The sequence below is a fragment of the Pelodiscus sinensis genome, chromosome 2 (assembly GCF_049634645.1).
Source record: "Pelodiscus sinensis isolate JC-2024 chromosome 2, ASM4963464v1, whole genome shotgun sequence".
NCBI lineage: Eukaryota > Metazoa > Chordata > Testudines > Trionychidae > Pelodiscus > Pelodiscus sinensis.
In genome coordinates this window covers 132,150,411-132,171,679 of record NC_134712.1, presented here as the reverse complement: position 1 = coordinate 132,171,679, position 21,269 = coordinate 132,150,411, and the positions used below count along the sequence as shown (strand labels likewise).

The window sequence follows — 21,269 nt, the reverse complement described above, 5'->3', positions numbered from 1 at the left end:
AAGTCTTGGCTTAACAAAGCCCTGGCTGGGTTGATTTTGTTGGGGTTGGTCCTGCTTTGGGCAGGGGGCTGGACTTGATGACCTCCTCTCTTCCAGCTCTATGATTCTAAGGCAGTCCTCCTTAGATAGTCACAGGGACTAAAGATTGACTCAGTCTGGATTCCATTCAGAGATGCTGGCTTGAGATCTGGTGGCAGGGTGTGCTCAAAGAGGAGGCAAAGGGCCAGAGGTCCAGTCACAGTTAGCAGTGAACAACTAACTAGCAGATATTTGCTGGAGAAGTGGCACCATAAAAACCACTGTCTCTAACTTGGAGGAAACTGTCACTGGGAGCAAGGATGAGCTTCAGTGGCAATATAAGTTGCACTACATGGAGTTCTGTAATATCCAGTGGCGTATGGGTCTAAATCTTGCCATTAAAATGATGAATGTGACTTAAAAATAGATTAGATTGGTTTTGAAGGGAATCTTTTGTAAAGAGACAATTGAAATACTGTCTGTTTTGTTGGCTTAACAGATTCCACAAATGAGAAACTCATTTTATCTTGTCTGCAGGTATTTCCCAATGGGATTGCCTGTAAGGAAGCATTAATGTTGCACCTTGAAGAAATGTTTCCTAGCAAGAGAGAGTACTTTAAACACTTGAAGTGCCACATATTCTCCGTGAAGTGAATTTTTTTCTTCTAAACATTCATGAACTTGGAGTATGTCTGTGCTGCAGCTAGGAGCATCTTCTCAGCTCAGGCAGACAATTCAAAATAGCTCTGCTCCAGCTAGTGCACTAAAAGCAGCATTGTAGCCAAGGGCAGCACAAGTGACTTGGACTTGGTGTCTGTGTATAAATTCACCTGTATCCCCTGCGTGCACACTTGGACAGTTACCCTGAGCTGCCATTTATGCTACCTCTGCTTACATTATTTTTAGTGCACTAGGTTGAGCAGAGCTAGCATGTGTTTATATACATCAGTTGCAGAGTAGACATAGCAGGCATAAAGTGTTCTTTGGGTGCATTTGCATTCCAGACATCTGCTTATAAGATGTTCAAGGCTCCTGGACTGTTTATTAGAACCCTAGGTAACCCATGTGCTATTTTTAGGATATGTACAAAATTTTTGAAATGACGGTCCAGCTTTTATTTCTTGCTTGTTAAATAGACCTTATTCTAAAATTCACACTAGTAGAAGCCAGGACCTAGAAAGGAATCGCCATGCAAATAGGTTTGTTTTTGCAACTGGGACATGTTTTGAAAGTGGTGTTTCAAGTGGTCTGTGGGTGACTGAAATTCATTGGTTGCTACCTTGCATTAGTTGCATATAAGACCTTTGTTTGCTGGAAAGGGAAATGAAAGGAAATCAGAGCACCCGTTCAAGTGAGAGCTACTAAATTAAGTTGACCTACTTTTTAAAATCTATTTTCAGAGAGTGTAACTTCAGTGTTTTACTTTCCATTAAGAGTTGCCTACTGACCTGGCTATTCTAGTACATGTATACATATTTCTAAAGTAAAATTTTATAGGATAAAAATTAGGAATGTAAAATCTTGTTTCTGGCTAACTGGCGTTTAACCAGTTAATCGATTAAATGGAAGGGTGGGAAAGGGGTTCTGATGCAATTCCCGCCCTCCACCCACTGCTGGGCTGCAGCACCTCCCTCCCCCGGAATGCTGGAGCAGCCCCTAGGCCCACCGTGGACACAGGCTGCTCCACCACCAGGCAGGGAGTTGCCCTAGTCCCCACCGGTCAACTGGTTAAACATTCACATCCCTAATAAAAATGGAGTTTACAAAAGGCTCTAACTGACTGAGAACTCATTATTAATCAGATGACCCCATTAAAGATGTAGGCTTCCAGATGCATTAAATAAGATAAACATTTCCTTGTGTATTAAATGTGATTTGAAAGCCTGCTTAGAATCATGGAACGCTAGCACTGGAAGGGACCGCGAGAGGTCAAGTCCAGTCTCCTGCCCTTGTGGCAGGACCAAGAACCGTCTGGATCATTGGGGTTGCCGGGTATCCAGTACTGACCCGGATAGCCCGGTATTTTCACCTCCTGACCAGTTAAAAAAAAAAAAAAAAAAATCAGAAAATACCAGACACCTAAAATGTATTTTCTGGTCCCCCGCCCCGCCAGGAGGTGAAAATACCGGACACCTGGCAACCCTACAACACACTCAGCAACCGGGCCCAGCCCTCCCCTGCCGGGTCCCCCTGACACCCTCCCCCCCAGCCCTGCGCTTACCTGGTTCCTCAGGGGCTTGTCTTGTGGCTGGAACAGAAAAACAAAATGGCCACCAGCAAAAAGCCTCTTCTTAAAGGGGCCATGATTATTTTTATTTTTTAATTTAATTTAGTTTAATTTAATTTTATTTATTTGTTGCTTAACTGCTGTCAGGGTCCCTTTTTTTCCCCTCAACAACTTTGGTCTCCCCCTTTTTTTTCCCCTCACCAATATTTCTCCCAGTGTTTTTATTTTGAGGGGAGGAGTGTTGATATTTTTGGTTAAACTGTCTGGCAGACATATGGATCATCCCTGACAGATGTCTGTTCAACCTGTTTTTAAATATCTTCAGTGGTGGATATTCCACAACTTCCCTAGGCAGTTTATTCCAGTGCTTAATCACCCTGACAGGAAGTTGTTTCTAGTATCCAACCTAAGCCTCCCTTGTTGAAATTTAAGCCCACTGTTTTTTGTCCTATCAACAGGGGTTAAGGAGAATAATTTTTCTCCCTCCTCCTTGTGACACCCTTTTAAGTATTTAAAAGTTTTTATTATGTCCCCTCTCAGTCTTCTCTTTTCTAAAATAAACCCAATTCTTTCAGTCTTTGCTCATAGGTCATGTTTTCTAGACCTTTAATCATTTTTGTTGCTCTTCTGTGGACCCTCTCCAATTTCTCCACATCATTACTGAAATGTGGTGTCCAGAACTGGACACAGTACTTCAATTGAAGCCTTACACTGCATTATCAGCCACTGACAAATTTCCTTGTTTCTTATGTCTTCTAGGTTTTCGCAAAAATGATGAAATGAAGGCTATGGATGTATTACCAATTTTAAAGGAAAAAGTTGCCTATCTTTCAGGTAAAGTCTTACTAACATGGATTGTATTTTTGCTGGAGGAGTTTGACAGCCACAGACAAAACACTTTTTACCACTTAGGAAGGGGATCATTGTATAAATGCCCAATCAAGCCACTAGTTCATCTAGTTATGAACCACAAAAGTTAGCCAAAAGTGTTAATATTCAACAAAGCCTTTCAATGAATGTCGGGGAATTTCAGGGTAAGTGGAAGCTATATGGGCTTTCATTTCTAAGTAACTGCTATGACCAAGAAATAATGAAATAATTAGGTCCCTGATAATAACCTTTAGTGACTGTTCACAAGTTAATGGCATAGTCAGGCACAGAACATACTAGATCTGACATGAGTTCCCACAAACCATCTCTGTTCAATACTGCAGATAAAAATGTTAGTATACTGCAGGCATCTCAAATTGAGGCCCACGATGAAATGACTCAGAGCTTTTCCAGTGAGTCAGTGGACTTGTGTAATTGGGATTAGAATATGTCCAGACCTCAAATCCTCTTTTACCATTAGTCTACTATCCCATTATACATAGTTTAGCAGCATAGTTTAGAATCCAACTTTTTAATCAGATGATTTAAATATTAACTATGACTGTACTCTTGCTGGTACTTTTTACAGTCATGTAAAAGTGATGTAACAATATGATCTTGAATGTATTTATTCTCAAAAACATCCCCATGAGATAACAAGGAAGTACTATTATGTCCGTCTGTCTCAGTTCTTATCTGTAAAATTAAGTGACTTGCCCAAGAACACATTGGAAGTCTGTAGCAGAGCAGGAAATGGTTCCTTGTTCTCCTGAGTCTTTGGATGGAACCCTAAACACTAGACAGTCTTTTTAAAATCTTACTTTCACATCTGAAACAAAATCTTTTAACTTAGGCTGTTCATCAGGGGCATCCCTGAAGACCACTGTTTATTGTTAATGTGTTGTATTGATAAGATTTTGTGCAAATGGGCATTTCCTGAAAAATCTTAAACTAGCCATCTGGAGACTGTAGGCAAGGCTTGCATACTTTACCTTGCAAGAAGTGATGCATGTTAGCTGATTCTGGCTGGAAAAAGGAAAAAAGCAATGAAAGAAAATACACCTCTCTCTCTCTCTCCACGTAGAGAAATTTGGTGCATATGAATTAATATTTAATTTTAGTTTTATATTACTAAAATAAAAAGTTCAAGTCTTACTTTAGATAGAACAATAAGTACATTCTTATGAGTGTTGCTTATTATCGGCAATTTTTACTTAGGGGTGCTGGATTTCACTTGGGGTTGAGCGAGACTGTGATGTTGCTGGCAACTGTGGGACTCCATTTTGAGTTGCATCTACATTTTGAAACCTCATTTGAATCAGTCTGCCTGAAGGTCCAGACCCTACTGAGGAGGACATAGAGGCTGTATCGGGGTGATTCTTAGTTTATTTATCATTGTGAGCCATGTAGGCAGCGCTCTGTGCATCATATGGGCTGCATCCAGACAGTTTGTATATACTACCTGAATAGCCCTGGGACTATCATGTGGGCAACAGCTGTGTACTAAGTAGGGCGTAGGTTGAGACCCATTGCTATGTAGCCTGCTCTAGCTCTTTGGAGCTCAGTTTAGTTAGAAGTTTTCTCCAAGGTGAAGCACATTCCAGCTTGGGAATTCAGTCTAGCCTGTGCTAGCATAGTTCTGAAGCTCTCTCCACTTGAAGTCTGATTTAATGCAAAGTCTTGGCTCTAGTGTGGCAGTTGCGTTAAGCTTACGTATGCTTTACTGCTAAAGCAGCTTACTTCAGTCCTGAGAGCTGCTAAATGCTAGCTAAGGGTTGCAGCTATAAACCTTTGTACCCTTTGAGGGGATTTACAAAAGGGTGTTTTTTATGCAGCTGCTGACCGAGGCTTTGTCTATATTTAAGAGTTTAAAGTGCAGCTGCAGCAGCGCTTTAAACAGAAAGTGTGGCCACGGCATGAGCGCTGGAAGAGAGGTCCCCTAGTGTTCTATATAAACCACCTCCACAAGCTGAGTAGCTAATGGCATTGGGAGTATGGCTCTCAGCACTGTAGCCTGGTTTCACACTGGTTCTGCACAGTGCTGTAACTTGCTGCGCTCCAGGGGGAGGAGGTTATGCACCTCTGAACCAGGAAGTTAGTGCTGAAATATGCCAGTGTAGACTTAGCCTGAGTTACATGAGTTCGTTAACATGATTCCCATAGATCTTAAACATACAGAAATGTAAGTAATATTTAAGTTAAGGGACTCCTGATTTTTAGCTCCTCTCTCTTTCACTGCACATGTTACACAAGTAGCAGTGCAATGGTGTTCTTGTAGCAGTGTACTGCACTTGCAAGGTGCCCCAGTAAGCTGTCCTTTGTACTACAGGTTGAATATCTCTAGACCAGTGGTTCTCCAACTTTTTGGCCCATGGATCACCTGGCTCAACGCAAACGTTTCCGTGGACCACCAGTTGCCAATGGAAACTCGCCATTAATTACGTTTGAGCCATTTTGCTAGTGCTGCAGCCTGGGAGAACGGCTTAATTTAACCAGTAAGAAAGGAAATATTAATTTAAATTAAGCAGACTAAGCGCTTTAACTTCGTTAGTTTATCAAACTTCATTTTAAATAAAGTAACATATTAATTTATGTCCAACACAAAAGGTTTCCAGGTTTTCTTTATTCATGGCAGGGGTGGGGAAACTTTTTTGAGTCGGGCCACTGACCCACAGAAAAATCAGCTGGGGGACCATACTAGTGAGATCCAAAAAAACTCCCCTCCCAAACCCGCCCACCCCTCACTGATGTGGTTCCCAACTGAGACACTTCACTCCTCTGGCACTTCAGCCCCACTGGGGAAGGGGGAAGCGGAGGGACAGGGTGGACTGAGGTTCAGGGCTTTCAATAGGCCAGATTTACTCTTCTGGGGTTCTAGGGTTAGTGGATTTTGTGGATACTCCCTAAGCTCTGGGGTTGGGACAAAAATCGGGGATTCTGTGTGCGGGAAAAGGCTTCCAGTGAGAGGAATGGGGGTGCAGGATTCGGGTGGGAGGTGGAGTGTAGGAGGGGGTGAAGGTGGGAGGTCTGTATGGGAGGTGAAGTGCAGGAGCAGGCTGAGAGTAAGGTGTCTAACCAGGAGAAGGAGGCAAGAGCAAGGCAATGTCAAGTGTGTGGCCAGAGGGGAGGGGTGCAGGAGCAGGCTGGGGATAGGTAGCTAGCCAGGTGGGACAGTGCAGGAGCAGGCTAGGAGGTGTGGGGTCTCAGTGGGGGTGGGATACATGAGGGGGCTAAGGATTCAGGGGTCTGTGCATGAGGGAGTGGGAATTAAGGATATTGAATTTAGGTTAATTGGCTAATCGACTAGTTGATGCAATTTGCATTGAGTATTCGATTAGTCAATAAGGGTGCCTCTGCCTTTTGAAATGTAGCAACAGCCCCAGGGCGAAAACAAAGGCGAAAGCACTGCAGAGAGCACTCAAGCAGTCCCTCGCTGGCACCGTGCTCCCCATGGCATATCAAAGCGGCAGAGCCGCATGGAGCCCGGGGTCAGCGGAGGAGTCCCCAGGTGACTTTGTGTGGTGTTGCTGCTTTGAAATGCCGCATGCAGCCTGAAGCCAGAGTCCCCAGCTGGCACGGGGCTGCATGTGGCATTTCAAAGCAGCAGCGCAGTGTAGAGCCTGGGGTTAGCTGGGGACTGAACCTGGTCTCCATGCAGCACTTCCAATTTGAAATGCCGCAGGGAGCCTGATCCCGGGCTCCCAATGGCAATTCAAAGCGGCAGCACTGCATGCAGTCCAAGGTCACTCCTGGGCTCCAGGTGATGCTGCTGCTTTGAAATTCTGTGTGCAGCCCAAACCAGCTGGGGACTCCCCAGCTGGCCCTGGGCTGCGCACGGCATTTCAAAATGGCAACACCACGTGGAGCTCAGGGTCTGGCCCTGGGTTGCATACGGCGCTGCTGCTTTGAAGCACCTCATCCTCTACTTCCTCCCCCTTTGCCTCTTTCTGAAAGAGACAGCAAGGGGGCAGGAAGCGACTAGTTGACTAGTGCATCAACTGTTTGAAAAGCATTTGCTTATCAGATAATCAACTAGTCATTCACATCCCTAGTGGGAATGCACTTACTTGTCTTCACATCCTACGCCACTCCTGGGCATGGTCTCCTGCTGCTCCTATTGGTCGGATTCTGTCCAACGGAAGCAGCAGGGAAAGCCTCCAGGCTGCTGGGGGGAGGAGGGAGCACTTCTTCCCCATGAACCAGATCATGTAGCAAGGCTCAGGGCTTTCTTCCTTCACCATAGCGGAAAATCATCGCTGGTGCTCCAACCTCATGTCAGGGAAGGGAGAGCACTGAGTCTGGAACACCAGCACCACCAGCTCTCCATTGTGGGTGTGGAGGGCTTTGCTCAAACCACGGACCATGCAGAAGGCAGCCGCAGATTACTAATGGCCTATGGACCGCATTTTGAGAACCACTGCTCTCGTGCAGCACCCTTGGGAGTGGACTGGTGCTGAATCAGAGAATATGCCGAACCACAGGAGGTCACTGTTGTCTAGCAGCATTCCCTACGTTACCACTGCTGACTGGGCTCTTAGAAAACATTTAGGGGTAAATTAGAGCTAAATAACAGCACAGAACACTGAGAGTCAGGACTGGTAGCTGTAAACAAACTTTATGGGACCATGGGAAACTTGGCCACACCCATAAGTGGACCTTCCTCTAACTAAGATCGTAACAGATTATGGATGTCCTCTAGTACAGAGAGTTTCTGACTAGAGGTTCAACTGTTAGTATATTAAAAATATTTCCATGGGCAAAGCAAGCTACACCAGTATAAGCAACAGTTTTGCTTTAACTGTGTCTACACTAGGAACTATTTCTACTATATAACCTTTTAAAATGAAAACTAGATCGCAGAGGAGTATTGTGGGAAGTTGAGAAATTATTGCAGGAGATATTCAAATTAAGTTGTCTAAAATTAAAATGTTATTGTCAAAGACAGAAGCCTAATGGACGAAACTTAATTTTGAGGGTACATTTTAATATAAATATCTTGGTACTAAGCTGAGCAGAGTAAAATGTGTACACAGATTGACAAATTTCAAGTAGTATATTGGTCAAAGGTTTTTGTACATTGTGACAAATGATCAATGTAGGTATGGTGGGACTTGAGCTTTCTTTGGTGGGGACTAGGGCGGGCTAGGCAAGGGCCCCTCTAGTAGCACAAGTAAGGAAGGGAAGCAGAGAAGAGTTATGACCTCTCAAACCCTGCAGGTTTCTTACCCTCTTCTCCCTTGGGTAGTGTTATCTTGGTTCTTGATGATGGGAGAGGGTATCTCTCTTCCTCCAATTCTCTAGTCTCTCAAATCTCAGCAACACACCTCCAAACTCTAGTTCTCCTTCCTTCCTCACTTCATCCTGTCTGGCTGAAGCAGGAAGGTGAGAGGTGGTGTTCCTGACAGTACCTTAATTGTCGGCAGGTGCTTCAGTTGCTCTATAGGGAACCGTATCTTAATTAGCTTGCTGTATCACATCAGGTTCCTGACAATGCCTTAATTGGCTACAGGTGCTTCAATTAGTCTGTAGTAGCATTCCCTAGTCTACAAGGAACCATGCCTTAATTAGCCTAGGGTTTATATACTTCCCCTTTAGTGCGCTCACACTGCTTCCTGGCCCTACTGTATCACAACACCTTCAGACTCAAATATTGCAAACCTTTAGCTTTGGTTCAGAGATCTCAAGTGGGGGTTTCCATAATCAGTGAGAGTAGCAGTAGAGGGTCTGTCGTATAACATGTTTAATTAAACAACAATTAAGCAACACCTTAATGTCTCCCAATAATACTTGAGTAATTCAACAGAGCTGACTGAATGTGGTGCTGTTTTTTCTTTGTAGAACACGAGGGGGTTGTGCCCCCTGCTCGCTATGCTCATCCGCCCCCTCCTCTGTGGCCTAGGATTATTGAGTAGTCGAGTCAATTACTCGCATTTCCCACTCCCCACCTTTTGCTGCCTCTGTATCTGATAGAGGCGGCAGTGCGATGGGAGGACGGGGTAGGTGGCACCGCGGAGACGATGCTTCTAAGTGGGCTTCTGCCAGCACAGGCTCCTGCTTCCCTCCTTCGCCATCTCTGATACAGGGGAGGGGAAATGTGAGTTGTCGCCTAGGCTTATTGGGTAGTCGACTACTAGCTTGCATTCCTAGTGCAGAGCGGGGTCTGCCACCAAGAAGTGTCATTTTGGTTGTAGTCGATGAGGTAGGTGGCGCTGTGCTGTAGGTGAGGCTGCGCAGTGTTTCTCAGGTGGCAGGGCTTGGTGACCCCAGTCACATGGGTCTGCACACAGTACTCTTCAGCTGGCAAGCTGAACGTGTTGGTGGCCTCCACAGTCACGGTGAAAGCGGTGTTCAGGAGCTTGGGCATGCAACACAGCAGCCACCTGCTCACATTGTCCATGCACGCATCCGTGGCAGCGGCGCAGTGCCCGACCAGCTCCGCAGCAGCAAGGGCAATATGCTGCAACCCATCCACGGCCAGCACTAGCGATGCCCATGCAAGACATGATGGCTGTCTCCTGAGCAGCTTGCGCCTAGAGTAGCTATTGGCACTGGATCTAGCGACGGTTAGCATGGGCAAGCGAGTGCACAGTGAGAGGCAGCTGAGGATAGCAAACGCTCAGGCGGCTCCTGCTGCTGTGCATCTGTTTAGTCAGAGTGGGAGTGGGCCCTGGCCTGGCTGGAGGAGAAGCAGGAGGCCCAAGGGAGTGGGGGCGGGGTGTGCAGTGCATGCTGGGAGCTGGCTGGGACGGGGTACTTGTGATCTCAGGAGTGTGTGGGTGTTTCTGAGATGACCCCTGCTTCAGCCAGACAGGATGAAGTGAGGAAGGAGGGAGAACTGGAGTTTGAAGGGGTGTTGCTGGATCAGAATCTCCCTCCCTGTGTCGCACCCTGTGGGGTTTGCCCTCCACTTGCTGCAGCCATGTGAAACACAAGGTGTTCCATGGGGTCTCCGGGCTGGCTGCTGGATAGGACTCCCTACCCCAACCAGGAGTCTGCAACCAACTGCCCTCCCCCAAGCCTGGTTAGGAAGGCCCTCTCTGACTCCAGGCTCCCCCTCTGGCAGAGCCTGTTGACACTGATGATGTCATTCTGTCGTCCAGCAGGATTTTTTTTTTTTTTATAGAGAGAGATTAACCAAAGTTGAGTTCATATTTAGTGCACAGACATGCACGAAAGAAGCTCTCAGTACAAAACTATGTAGTGTCCATAGGCATTTCTACGTAGGCACATGCTGATGTAATCTAACTACTTTAATTAAAGTCATTTATTTTAATGCTGTATAGGCAATCAGATGGTGATAGTATGCTGAGATCTGTAGTATTGTCTTTGGCTAAGACATCTCCCCTTATGTTAATCTTTGTGGTTGCACAGTCAAATAAGCAAGTGTCACTGAACTTGCTGTCACTCATGGAATTGTAAATAACCTAAAACAGCGCAGCAGGGAAACATGCTTTGTTTCTGTCAGGCCTGTTAAAGAAACAGTAGGAGTTAGACCTTGGGCCTATTTTAGGTTTTTTTGTCTACATTGACACTTTCATTGCTAAAATCTTTGTCACTCAGGGTTGTGCTAACACTTTCCTCCTCTCTCCCCCGCCTGCCCTCCTGGGCCCAATGACAAAAGCTCTAGCAGTGAAAAACATTATTTTGGACAGCACTTTGTTGGCAGGAAGTGTACTGCCAGTGTGAGAGCTACCATCCCTCATAGGAGGTAGTTTTATTTGGTCGTTGGAAAAGCTCTCTCCTGGCAATAAAGAGCAGCCACACGCCGCATCTTAAAACAGTGTGACTACAGTGGCCTAAGTGTGTCTTCTGGGAAATTTCAAATTGGCTTCTGACTTTTTTAGTCACCTAACTTAAATTTTCTGAGAAACACATGTAAGTGCTGACGAGTTCCCCCACATTTGTATGCATGGTCCATTGACATTCATATTCCATAAATTGCCAGGGGATCAGCCATATCATTGGCTTGCAGAGGTGAAAATAGAGTTGTATGGTGTTGGTCTTCCTGATCCCAGCAAGGCGTTACTTAGTTAAAACAGTCTTTGGACCCACACTTAGGATGGTTTTATTTTTAGTAAATTTTAAATCCACTTTTAGAAGTGGATGTGCGCACCTTTTAGAAAAGAACCAAGGACTTATTCTAACTATGGTCTGATTGTGAACTCTCCAAGGTAGGGACTCTTCTTGGTTTGTTGTGTTACATAGCACGCTTTTGGCACTTACTGCAAATCTTGTTTTTCAGGTGGCAGAGATAAACGTGGAGGCCCCATTCTGACCTTTCCAGCTCGCAGCAATCATGACAGAATACGACAAGAGGACCTTAGGAGACTAATCTCATATCTAGCTTGTATCCCTAGGTAAGAGTTGATCACTTGTCAAGTATGAAAGCTTAGCACTGAAACTGTTGGTTAGCACTGCAGCATGTTCTTTGGTCATGAAATGAAATTGGTTAAAGAGGTATGCAAGTTCATACCAAATTCATGCCCCTTACTATCTTAACAGCAAATTGAGCCTACCTGAGGAAGAACCGGCTGCTGCTTGTCAGTTGGAACTAGGTAGTGATCTGATGGTCATACAAAGGTGCTTCCCATTCCAATCTCAGTGGAGTGGCTTAGAGGATAGGGCATTTGCCTGAGGAGTGCAGGGATCAAGCCCCCTCTACACTGACTCTGGGAGCGGTGAAACAGCCAGGGCTGGCTGCCCCAGGTATGTAGCTGGGTCCCTCATTTGGAAAGCAAGATACGGTATGCCCTGAAGGTAGGGAGGTACGGTGCTTTCTGGAGTGGATCAGAGGATAGGGCATTCACCTGTGTAGTTCATGGAGGAGGGTTTGAGTCTTGTCCCTCCTCTGCACACCTTGGGAGTGGCCTGATAGCTGCCGCAGGGATGGAGCAGTGGAGTTAAGGTAGGCATACTCCTTCCCTGGCCCTGTAGTGGCTCCATGTGTTGCTCCTCATCTACAGGCACCGACCCCCATAACTTCTACTGGGAACGGGTCTCCATTATTGATCAATAGGTGCTGCAGAAGCGGTGTTTGCAGGCAAGGACAGTATATGGAGACACCCTCCCCCCCCGCTCTGACTTTCTCAGGGGCTGTAGGGACATGCCAGCCATTTCTAGGAATAGCAGCTACCATGGGGATAATGACTCCAGCCACAACAGGCTAGGCATTTTAGAACTCACTACTCAAAGAATTAAATGTAAGTGTAAGAGAAATGAAAAGGATGAAATGGACAGACCAGTCACAAACCAAAAATAACCCACTTTGCGAGCAGTAACAGAAGTAACAACCCCCTCTTTGCCCCAGAAGTATGTGTTGGGTCAGGAGATGAGAACGAAGGACACTGTGTGTTTGTGAGAATGATGGACACACACAGTGTATGCGAGGGACAGAGATTTGTATCGCCAAGCTCCCTCCATCCCCTTTTCTCTGTGTGGAGATGGGGTACAGAAGTGGGGGGAGGAGTGACACCCTGACATCAGGGCCCCCCCTGCTCTCCCTCCCACACTCTGCACAGCAAGCAGGATGCTCCCAGGGGGGCAGCTCCAAGGCGGAAGGCAGGAGCAGCATGACAGTGGATGGAGGGGCAACTGAAGGGCCAATGTTCGATAGCTTCCTCGCCAAACCAGTCAGGATCACCTGTCGGAGGCTTCAAGATCTGCTGGTAGATCCCGATCTACTGGCTGGTGACCACTGCAGCCACTGCTTTTTGTGGGCAGGGGGATGCTCCAGCCCTGTGGGGGACCCACCACAGACAGTGGCTGTTCCTTCCCCTGTCCCGCCCACAGTCTGGTGGGGAAGGACTGCTTCTAGCTCAGTTGTGGGGGGGAGGAGGCATGCTCTAGTTGTGCTGGAACAGTGCCCCTGCCCACAGCCCCTTAATCAGTTAATGGGTTAAACAATATGTGTAACTAGTGAATCAGTAAAACTGGATTTGACATCCCTACCCAAAAGTGTGCACTAAAATTGATTTCTTTTGTTTTGGTGCAAATTTGTTTAAACAGGCTTCTATAATGTATGAGTTGATAGGGGGCTAAGCATTTCACCTAAGCATGCTGTTCCTAATGTCACGTGACTCTCTTGGCAGAATGCTTGTTTTGAGTGGCTCTTTCTGTACCACTTGTCCCTTCCCAATACAGTTGTGAAGAAAGCCAGAGATTCTCAACAGGATTTGATAGGGAAGGGGCAAAGTGGAACACTAGTTAGCAGCAGCCACTAAGAAGAAGGATTGTTAATGTGTTTTTTCTGGAGGAAGGTCAGTTTTAGAGTTAAACTTAATGGCAAGATGTTCTTCAGCCCTTGAAGCTGGGAGCAATACCTCACCTATTCAGGAGGATGAGGAGCAAGTGCAAAATAGAGAATCACTGACCTCACCTGTTCCTTCCATGTACTTACAGCAGCAAGTGAAAGGCCACTGGGCTAAGATGTAGCTATTAAAATGAACAGTAATAGTAGTGCTTGATGGTATAAACAGATCTCTGTCTAAGCCTGTTGGGATTGTCTTCGCTCAGCTATTACCCTAGTGGAAGTCCAAGATAAATCTGGTTTTATCCTTTCCTGAGTAGACCACTGCCAGGAAATGACTACTGGTTTAATGCTTGGTTTTCAAAAAATTAATTGGGAGCACAAGATCCGTTGAAAGTCATTGGGACTTGTACTGTGAATTAATTAGATGTTTCTGAAAATCCTGTCATAAATTCACTCTCTGTGAGTACCATGATAGCAATTTTGTGTTGTTTTTTTGCTCAGAGCTAAAAATAAGGGTACATAAATATGTGACTAATTCTTTTCTTTGAGTAAATTGATTTCACATCAGCATTCAGTTAGACCGTTCTTTGGAAAACTTAAGATGAGAGAAAATGTGATGTGAAATTAACAAACCTAAAGGTTATCTGAGGCCTAGAGGCCATGAGCTTTTTGAAAAATAAATAGATGAACAGCTTACATAAAAAGTGTTCTGAATATTTGTCCAATAGTCGTCATTCTGTGAAAATCTGGCAAACACCCATGCTTTTCTTACAAACAGTACGTGTTGATTTAACATACATAGCCTCAAATTAAACTTTGTAAAAGGTAGGGAGGAATTCAATCAATCTGCTGCATGATAATTGATAAACAAAATCTCCAGACTATAGTTAGTTGGTTCACGAACAAAAATATGGCTGAGGGCATATTGCTTCAAATGCTGGTCTTTCGATTGGTCCACATTCACTCATGCCTTCACATTTTTCTGCAGTTTCATTCCAAACTAAAAATAAGAATACGTAATGATTGTACATAGAGATAGGTGAATAATGGATTTTCCTGGTTCGCTGGCAGTTCTAAAATAATAGTAATACAAAAAGTTTGACCCAGACTAAATTCAAAATTTGCAGAATATATCTGAAAAAGTAAGTTTGTGTGTGTAATAACATTTAAAACATGTTTTCATGTCTTGAAATGGATTTTTATTTTGATATTTGTAAAAAGCAAGAATCACAAATAGGCAACTTTTAGCTTAGTGGGTTTGGAAGATCCACCTACCAGCCTATAGAGGCACTCTGGCCAAATGACTATCGTTATTATCAGGGCTAGACAAACCCTGGCGAGAGCCACTTGCCAGCCCCGCACTGCGCATGTGCAAGACCGGCAGTGCACATGCATGAAGCGCTGGTGAATGGGGCTCGTGGCACAACCGGCTGAAATCTACTCACCATGGGTGAGTAGATTCAGCAGTTTGTCGAGCCCTGGTTATTATGACAGTGAGTTTGTCATTTGGCCATTGTGTCACTCAGAATATAGAGTGTGTGGGTGTGGTGAGATGCCTGGCGGGAGTGGCTCAAATGGTTGCAGGAAGGGTGGGGCTTCCAGTAACCTGATTTCCACTAAAACAGTCCCATAGAGTACGTGTTTGGTGCTGGAGGTGGAAGAAACTCTCTAGTGCCTTAACCCTTTATCCCATGACCATTATCTCACTCCTTTGTCATGAATGACAGTACAGTGATTGTACAGGTTGGACCTTTTTGGTCTGGTTACCCTCAGGACCTGAGCTGTCTCAGATGACAGAATTTGACAGACCAGGGAAGGACCCCTGCCACCAGCACCCTAAGCCTCCTGCCCCTCCCCATGTCCAGCTGCTTCAAGCCCGCTGCTGGCTGGGCTGCATAGCTACCCCAGCCCTGCTGCCATGACTGCTGCTCCAGCCCTGGCCCCGCTGCTGGGGCACTGGCACCAGTGCCGGCTGGTATGCAGCCTGGATTGGGCTGCCGACCTGCTGTGGCCATTGCCATAGCTCCACTGCCACAGCCCCAAACAGGCTTCCCCTGTGGGCCTGCCACAGCCAGCCTGTCACAGCTCTGTCCCCAATGCTGGGCCAGCATGCAGCCCCCATTGGATTGCCACAGCACAACCCCACTGCTGGCTCAGCACATATGGACTGCTCTGGCCCCAGCTCGGTTGCAGGGCTGCTCCTCTACCACAGCCCCACTACCACTGCCGGGCTGTTGATGCCTGGGCCCCACTCCCACCAGCTTTGCCTTGCCCGGGGCTTTCAGCTGCTGGCCCTCCTGTCCTTGGGGCTCTTGTTCAGCAATATCTGTGGTCCTGCCAAACCACGTGTTGCCGGATGAGAGAGTCCCAGTTTAGGGAGGTGTAACCTGTAGTAGAAATCAGGTTTTTCCAGTGCCATGTAGTGTTAAGTGTGGGGCCTCTCTCTGCTCAGCTAGTAAAACTGAGCTCACATTTTGCTAATGGGTAGGCAGCCTGGACAGCTTTTTTCATCAGCAGTTTTTAAGATTCTACTTAACTCTTTGGTTAGTCAGTCTGGGTTATTTCACCTTACTTCCACATCACTGCTAATGTTTAACATTGGACGCATCTGTCATGGATACCTATTTAACTGTCTTCATGCATATTTGTTTGACACTTATCCAGATAATTTGCATAACACAGTACCTCCGCTCTCCAGACATGATGATGCATGTCATTGATGTGCACAAGGGGATCAAAAATCAGGTATTAATTAATGCATGTTGCAGCTAAAGTGGACTGTTTCTGTCCATAGGGGTACAGATTAGGATAATACAATGTAGGTTTAAAAAATGCATGATTCTAGAACAGCTTCGAAAAGCAACTTGTGAATATGCTTGTTGGTTTGCGAATTCACAAGAGTGAACATTGATTACGACATAGAGACCCTTGAAATGAAATATTAACCTTGACTAAGAGCAAATTTTGTGCTTTCTTTACCAGGATGGTTAGTATGTCCGATTGTAAGTGTTTAGGCCAAATCCTGTTGTTGTTACACAGGTAAAACACTGAATTCACCAAGAGGAGTGAGGGGAGAAACTTGATTTAGCCTTTAACTGGTAATAGTGCATATTAACATTTTCTTTTCTTCTTTCTTCCCCAGTGAAGAAGTGTGTAAACGAGGATTCACAGTGATTGTAGACATGCGTGGATCTAAATGGGACTCTATTAAGCCTCTGCTAAAGATTTTACAGGAATCCTTTCCCTGTTGTATTCATGTTGCACTGATAATCAAGCCAGACAACTTCTGGCAAAAACAAAGGACTAACTTCGGCAGCTCTAAGTTTGAATTTGAGGTAAAAGCAATATGAAAAAATGTAGGTTTACTGTTTAGTCCATGGGGAGATTTGGTCCAGCTAGCTCAACTTTTTATTAAAAATAGTTGCGCTGGACCTCAGTATTTGGATTGGAGGCCTGCTAAATCAAGCTGCTGGGCTACAAGAAGTGTGGGCTTATTCTTAGTCATGTTAAAGGAATCTATCTCTGAGTTAAACTCATGGAAGAAGGTCTTGGCCACTTCCTAGAAAGGGCAGAGATTTTTCCGCTTACCTAAAGTAGTGGTGATTGTGCTTAATACAAGTATGACATGCAAAGAAAAGCAGCCACCCAGCCTGCAGTCTTGTCCTTCCACTGTGCAATGTGTACTTCAAAACTGTAACCAAAAGACAGGGCCATCCTTTACCATTTGTGGTGCCCAACATAGCCTGAGCACCTGCACTCCCACCTCCTCCTGGTTGGGGGGAGGGGGTGTTGCTCTGAGGCTGTGAGAGGAATAGGAGCTGTGAGGGAAGCAGGAGCATAGGAGCAAGGCTGGAAGGGGAGCAGTGCAGGTAAATCCATTCTGACAGTAGTCCCAGGCAGGACCCTACCCTTCAGGGGGATGCTGAAGTGTAGGGCTCAGGGAAGCCTCCAGGGCAAGAGTCGGGCTAATCCCTCACTCACTGCCATGAAGCAGAGCTACATGGCCCCAGCCCATCCTACTCTTCTGGCTTCCAGAACAGCATTACACTTGAGAGAGGGCAAGGGCTTGGAGGAAGGGGCAGAATGGAGGCAAGGTGAGGGTAGAAAAGGGGTTGTCCCGATTCTGCAATGCCCTAGAGAGAGCCCTGCAGAGCTGTGGAACAGCCGGGAGGCAGAGCAGAGGGCCAGCTTAATTGGGATTGTGGTGCTGGCTGCTGGGTACAGCCTACTGTGGGGGATAGGGCTGCTGGAGCTGGTGCTGCCTGCGGCTACTTAATTTCCCATCCCTAGGTAAATGCAGCATAGGGCACCACTGTGGTGCCTACCCCAGATGCATATGCCTAAGGATGCCCCTGCCAAAAGCAGTGCATTTCTCACTAGGCATGATGAGATAATAAATGTAAACAGGAGACAATTTTAAACGATACTATTTAAAATCATAAGTTAGATATAAAACCCCTTTGTGAACAGGAGACATAGACTTTGTCTGCACGTAACTGTTTAAGCTGCGGCTGTGGCAGTGCTTTAAACTGAAAGTGTGGCCATGACATGAGTGCTGGGAGAGAGGTCTCCCAGTGCTCCATGTAAACCACCTCCACACGAGGATTAGCTGACCATGCTGGGAGTGTGGCTCCCAGCACTGCAGCCCGGGTCACACTGAAGCTTTACAGCACTGTAATTTGGGTGGGTTGGGAGGGTTCACACAGCTGACCCAGAAAGTGATAGCACTGTAACGTGCCAGTGTAGATTTTTCCTGAGTTTCTGTAGGGTTTAACATCTTGCCTCACAGACAGTGGGATTTCCAAAGCTGACCTGAGTGCTCCCCTTGAAATAGAAATATATTGAAAGAAAGAGGCTGTGCTGCCTTGGTGGTTTCTAAGGCCACGTGCTTTGTAAGTAAAGCCTTGTGTGTTGCCTTGGTTATTTTTAACTATTCTATACTATTAAAAATGGAAGTACAGAAAATATTAAATAGAACTGTATTTTCACTGAGTTTTCCAAATGCATTGGATTTGTGATTGTGGTGTTCTCCATTATGTTCTAGACTAACATGGTATCTCTGGAAGGCCTTACCAAAGTAGTTGACCCCTCTCAGCTAACTCCAGAATTTGATGGCTGTTTGGAGTATAACCACGAAGAATGGATTGAAATCAGAGTTGCCTTTGAGGACTACATTAGCAGTGCAACCCACATGCTGTCTAGACTGGAGGAACTGCAGGATATATTGGCTAAAAAGGAATTGCCTCAGGACTTGGAGGGTGCTCGAAATATGATTGAGGAGCATTCACAATTGAAAAAGAAAGTCATTAAGGCCCCTATTGAGGACCTTGACTTGGAAGGACAAAAGCTTCTCCAGCGGATACAGAGCAGTGAAAGTTTCCCCAAGAAGAACTCTGGGTCAGGGAACGCAGACTTGCAGAACCTTTTACCCAAAGTGTCCACCATGTTGGACCGGCTGCACTCAACTCGGCAGCATCTGCATCAGATGTGGCATGTGCGGAAGTTGAAACTGGACCAATGTTTTCAGCTCAGGCTGTTTGAGCAGGATGCTGAAAAGGTAAAATGGCTGTAGTGGGGTAGCGGGCAAACAAACATGCATCATTACCTCCCAGGTACTGTGGTTGATCTTCCCGGGCTTAAAAGAAAAAGTGCCAAGTGAAAGCTGGAAAACAATCTTGTCCAAGAACTACTAGGTACAGTTTTCCATTGAGGCTGGGGAGAGTGTTATATTCAAAGTGGCTTTTAGTATTTCTTCAACTTGGTTTCTAATGTGAATAATTGGTGTTTCAGTAAACTTGATTAACTGACAGAATTTGAATTTTGAGTGACACACAGACACTTCAGTTGCAATAAGTTTATTTTAGAATGGTATTTTTACTGGCTTAAAATGAACATGCATACTGTTAGAGTAATGTCCTGCTGCTGCAGCAGGATGAATGCAGTGATGTATCATCTGAGTTTCTAGTTGCCTGACTGAGTCTAATCTGTCATTCTGACCACTACCAAGAGTGGGGACAAGATGCCTACACTGACATCGTTTAGAGTCCTAGTTAATTACTAGGCAAAATGGATGTGCTGTATAATTTCCTGAGATTAATTTTTAGAGGTTGATAACTCCCTTGAAAATAGTGCACATGCTATTTGTCTAATGAAAGACCACAAAAAGAATACTCACTTCATATTTGTGTGCATTACCAGAATTTATTTGGTAAAGAGTTCCGTGCATTAGAGTAAGCGCAGTTGTGCATCAGAAGATGTGCCATAATTATAACTATTTATTTGATCAAGAAGCTGTCTACAAAAATAGTAGCTTCTTCCTGAGAAGCTGAAATTAGATTTCCAAAACACTTGCAGAGTGGTGGGTTTTGGCCCATTTTCTAAAATGTTCAGATTGTAATTTGTGCAGGAATTGCCTTTTCCTCTGAAATGGTGCACATAGTGATTATTAATCTCTAAACTTTGGAGCATCCAAAGCAGCCCCTGCCTGTGGCCAGCCTGGGCTGCCGCAAACAGGATGCTGGACCTGATGTGAGCTGGGACTGAGCAACCCTGGCTCACACCAGTCCGGGACCGCTGTGCCTCTGCATTTTAAAAGAAATACAAGTCCGGAGGCTCTTACTACATTTAAAATGCAGAGCCGAAATGGTCCAGAGCTGGGACTGAGCAGTCTCAGCTCAAGCCGTCTTCTGGAGCTACCCCCGCTCTGGCTCTGAAGAGCAGCCCTTATCGACTAATTGTGTAGTCAGTACACATTGTATCGACTACACAATTAACCAAATAACAGCTCTTCATTGTCCTTAGTTCTGTCTTTTCAGTCTCTAAGGGAAAAAGGTGTGTTATGGGAAGAGCCCTGTAAATCGGCTGATTTCTGCTTTATATCTGTGGCCATCTCTCCAAGATTTTGTCACAGTTATATTTAGAGAAAATCATGGACTAGTTAGGGACAATAAAAATTTTCAGAAGTCTGTTACCTGTCCCTGACTTTTATTAAAGATAACTATGACAAAATGGAGAATGAGAAGGGTCCAGACTCACTGCTGCTGGGGCTCCAGAGTTCCACCCACCAGCATTCCATTGATGGCTGAGAGTGTGGGGTCTCCTTGGCTTCAGGGCATCAGCCAACAGCTCCATCTCCACCATTCCCGGACTGAAGCAAAAATGTCACAGAGGTCTCTTAAAGTCATGGATTCCATGACAGAAATTTAGCCTTACTCTTATGCTCCTCCATATATTGACTGAAAGGCTAAACAAATCCTTAGCATGGACAGATGGCTCTCCACTGTTGGCTTAGAATGAAAGTTCACACTTTCATCACTCAGGGATCTCCAGAGTACCAGTGTTTTCCAGAGCTTGTCCAGCCTGAAAGGACTGATGAATCTATGGCTAGCAAGTAGAGCCCTCATAAGTTTGCCCTTCCAAACATGTTAAAATGAAGGGGAAATAGAAATAATTTTTGTTGATCTTTTTCTCACTATGGTGTATGGTGACTTTCATTGCTGCTGCAGAGATCTTCAGTGGCCATTTTTTGTGAGAATAAAATAGTCAATTGATAAAAAGTCACTTTTTTTTTTACTTTGAACTAAAGCAGTCCCTTTGATAAGGAGGAAAATATAATTTTGTTTATCATGGCTGGACAATAATGTGTTTTTCTTTCGAGACCCTTCCTCTTTTGTAGGGCAAATACATGGCACTAGGAGCTTGGGGGAGTGGATCTACCTACTGTGGGCAAGAAGAAAATTTGAGATGATCTGAGAGGAGAGTGTGTGTTCCAGAAGCACCCAATGAAATACCAGAGGGATAAGGATGAAAGAAGAGGGGAAAGAGAGAGAAGTTGCACAGTGCAAGGGGAAATTGGCAGAGAGTTTCATGGAGCATGACTGCAGGTTGAAGGAGGAAGATTGAGTG

General features: G+C 45.3%; 1 protein-coding gene across 4 annotated transcripts in view; it reads left to right on the top strand.

Annotated features, from left to right (window-relative positions):
* TRIO (trio Rho guanine nucleotide exchange factor) overlaps positions 1–21,269 on the top strand; it is a 412,227-nt gene that overhangs the window by 112,621 nt on the left and 278,337 nt on the right. For all 4 annotated transcript variants that reach the window (XM_006117079.4, XM_075921462.1, XM_014570469.3 and 1 more), the window contains exons 2-5: positions 3,005–3,079; positions 11,358–11,472; positions 16,507–16,699; positions 18,409–18,921. In XM_006117079.4, coding sequence (XP_006117141.2) covers positions 3,005–3,079; positions 11,358–11,472; positions 16,507–16,699; positions 18,409–18,921 — 896 coding nt within the window. The remainder of the gene's footprint in view (positions 1–3,004; positions 3,080–11,357; positions 11,473–16,506; positions 16,700–18,408; positions 18,922–21,269) is intronic.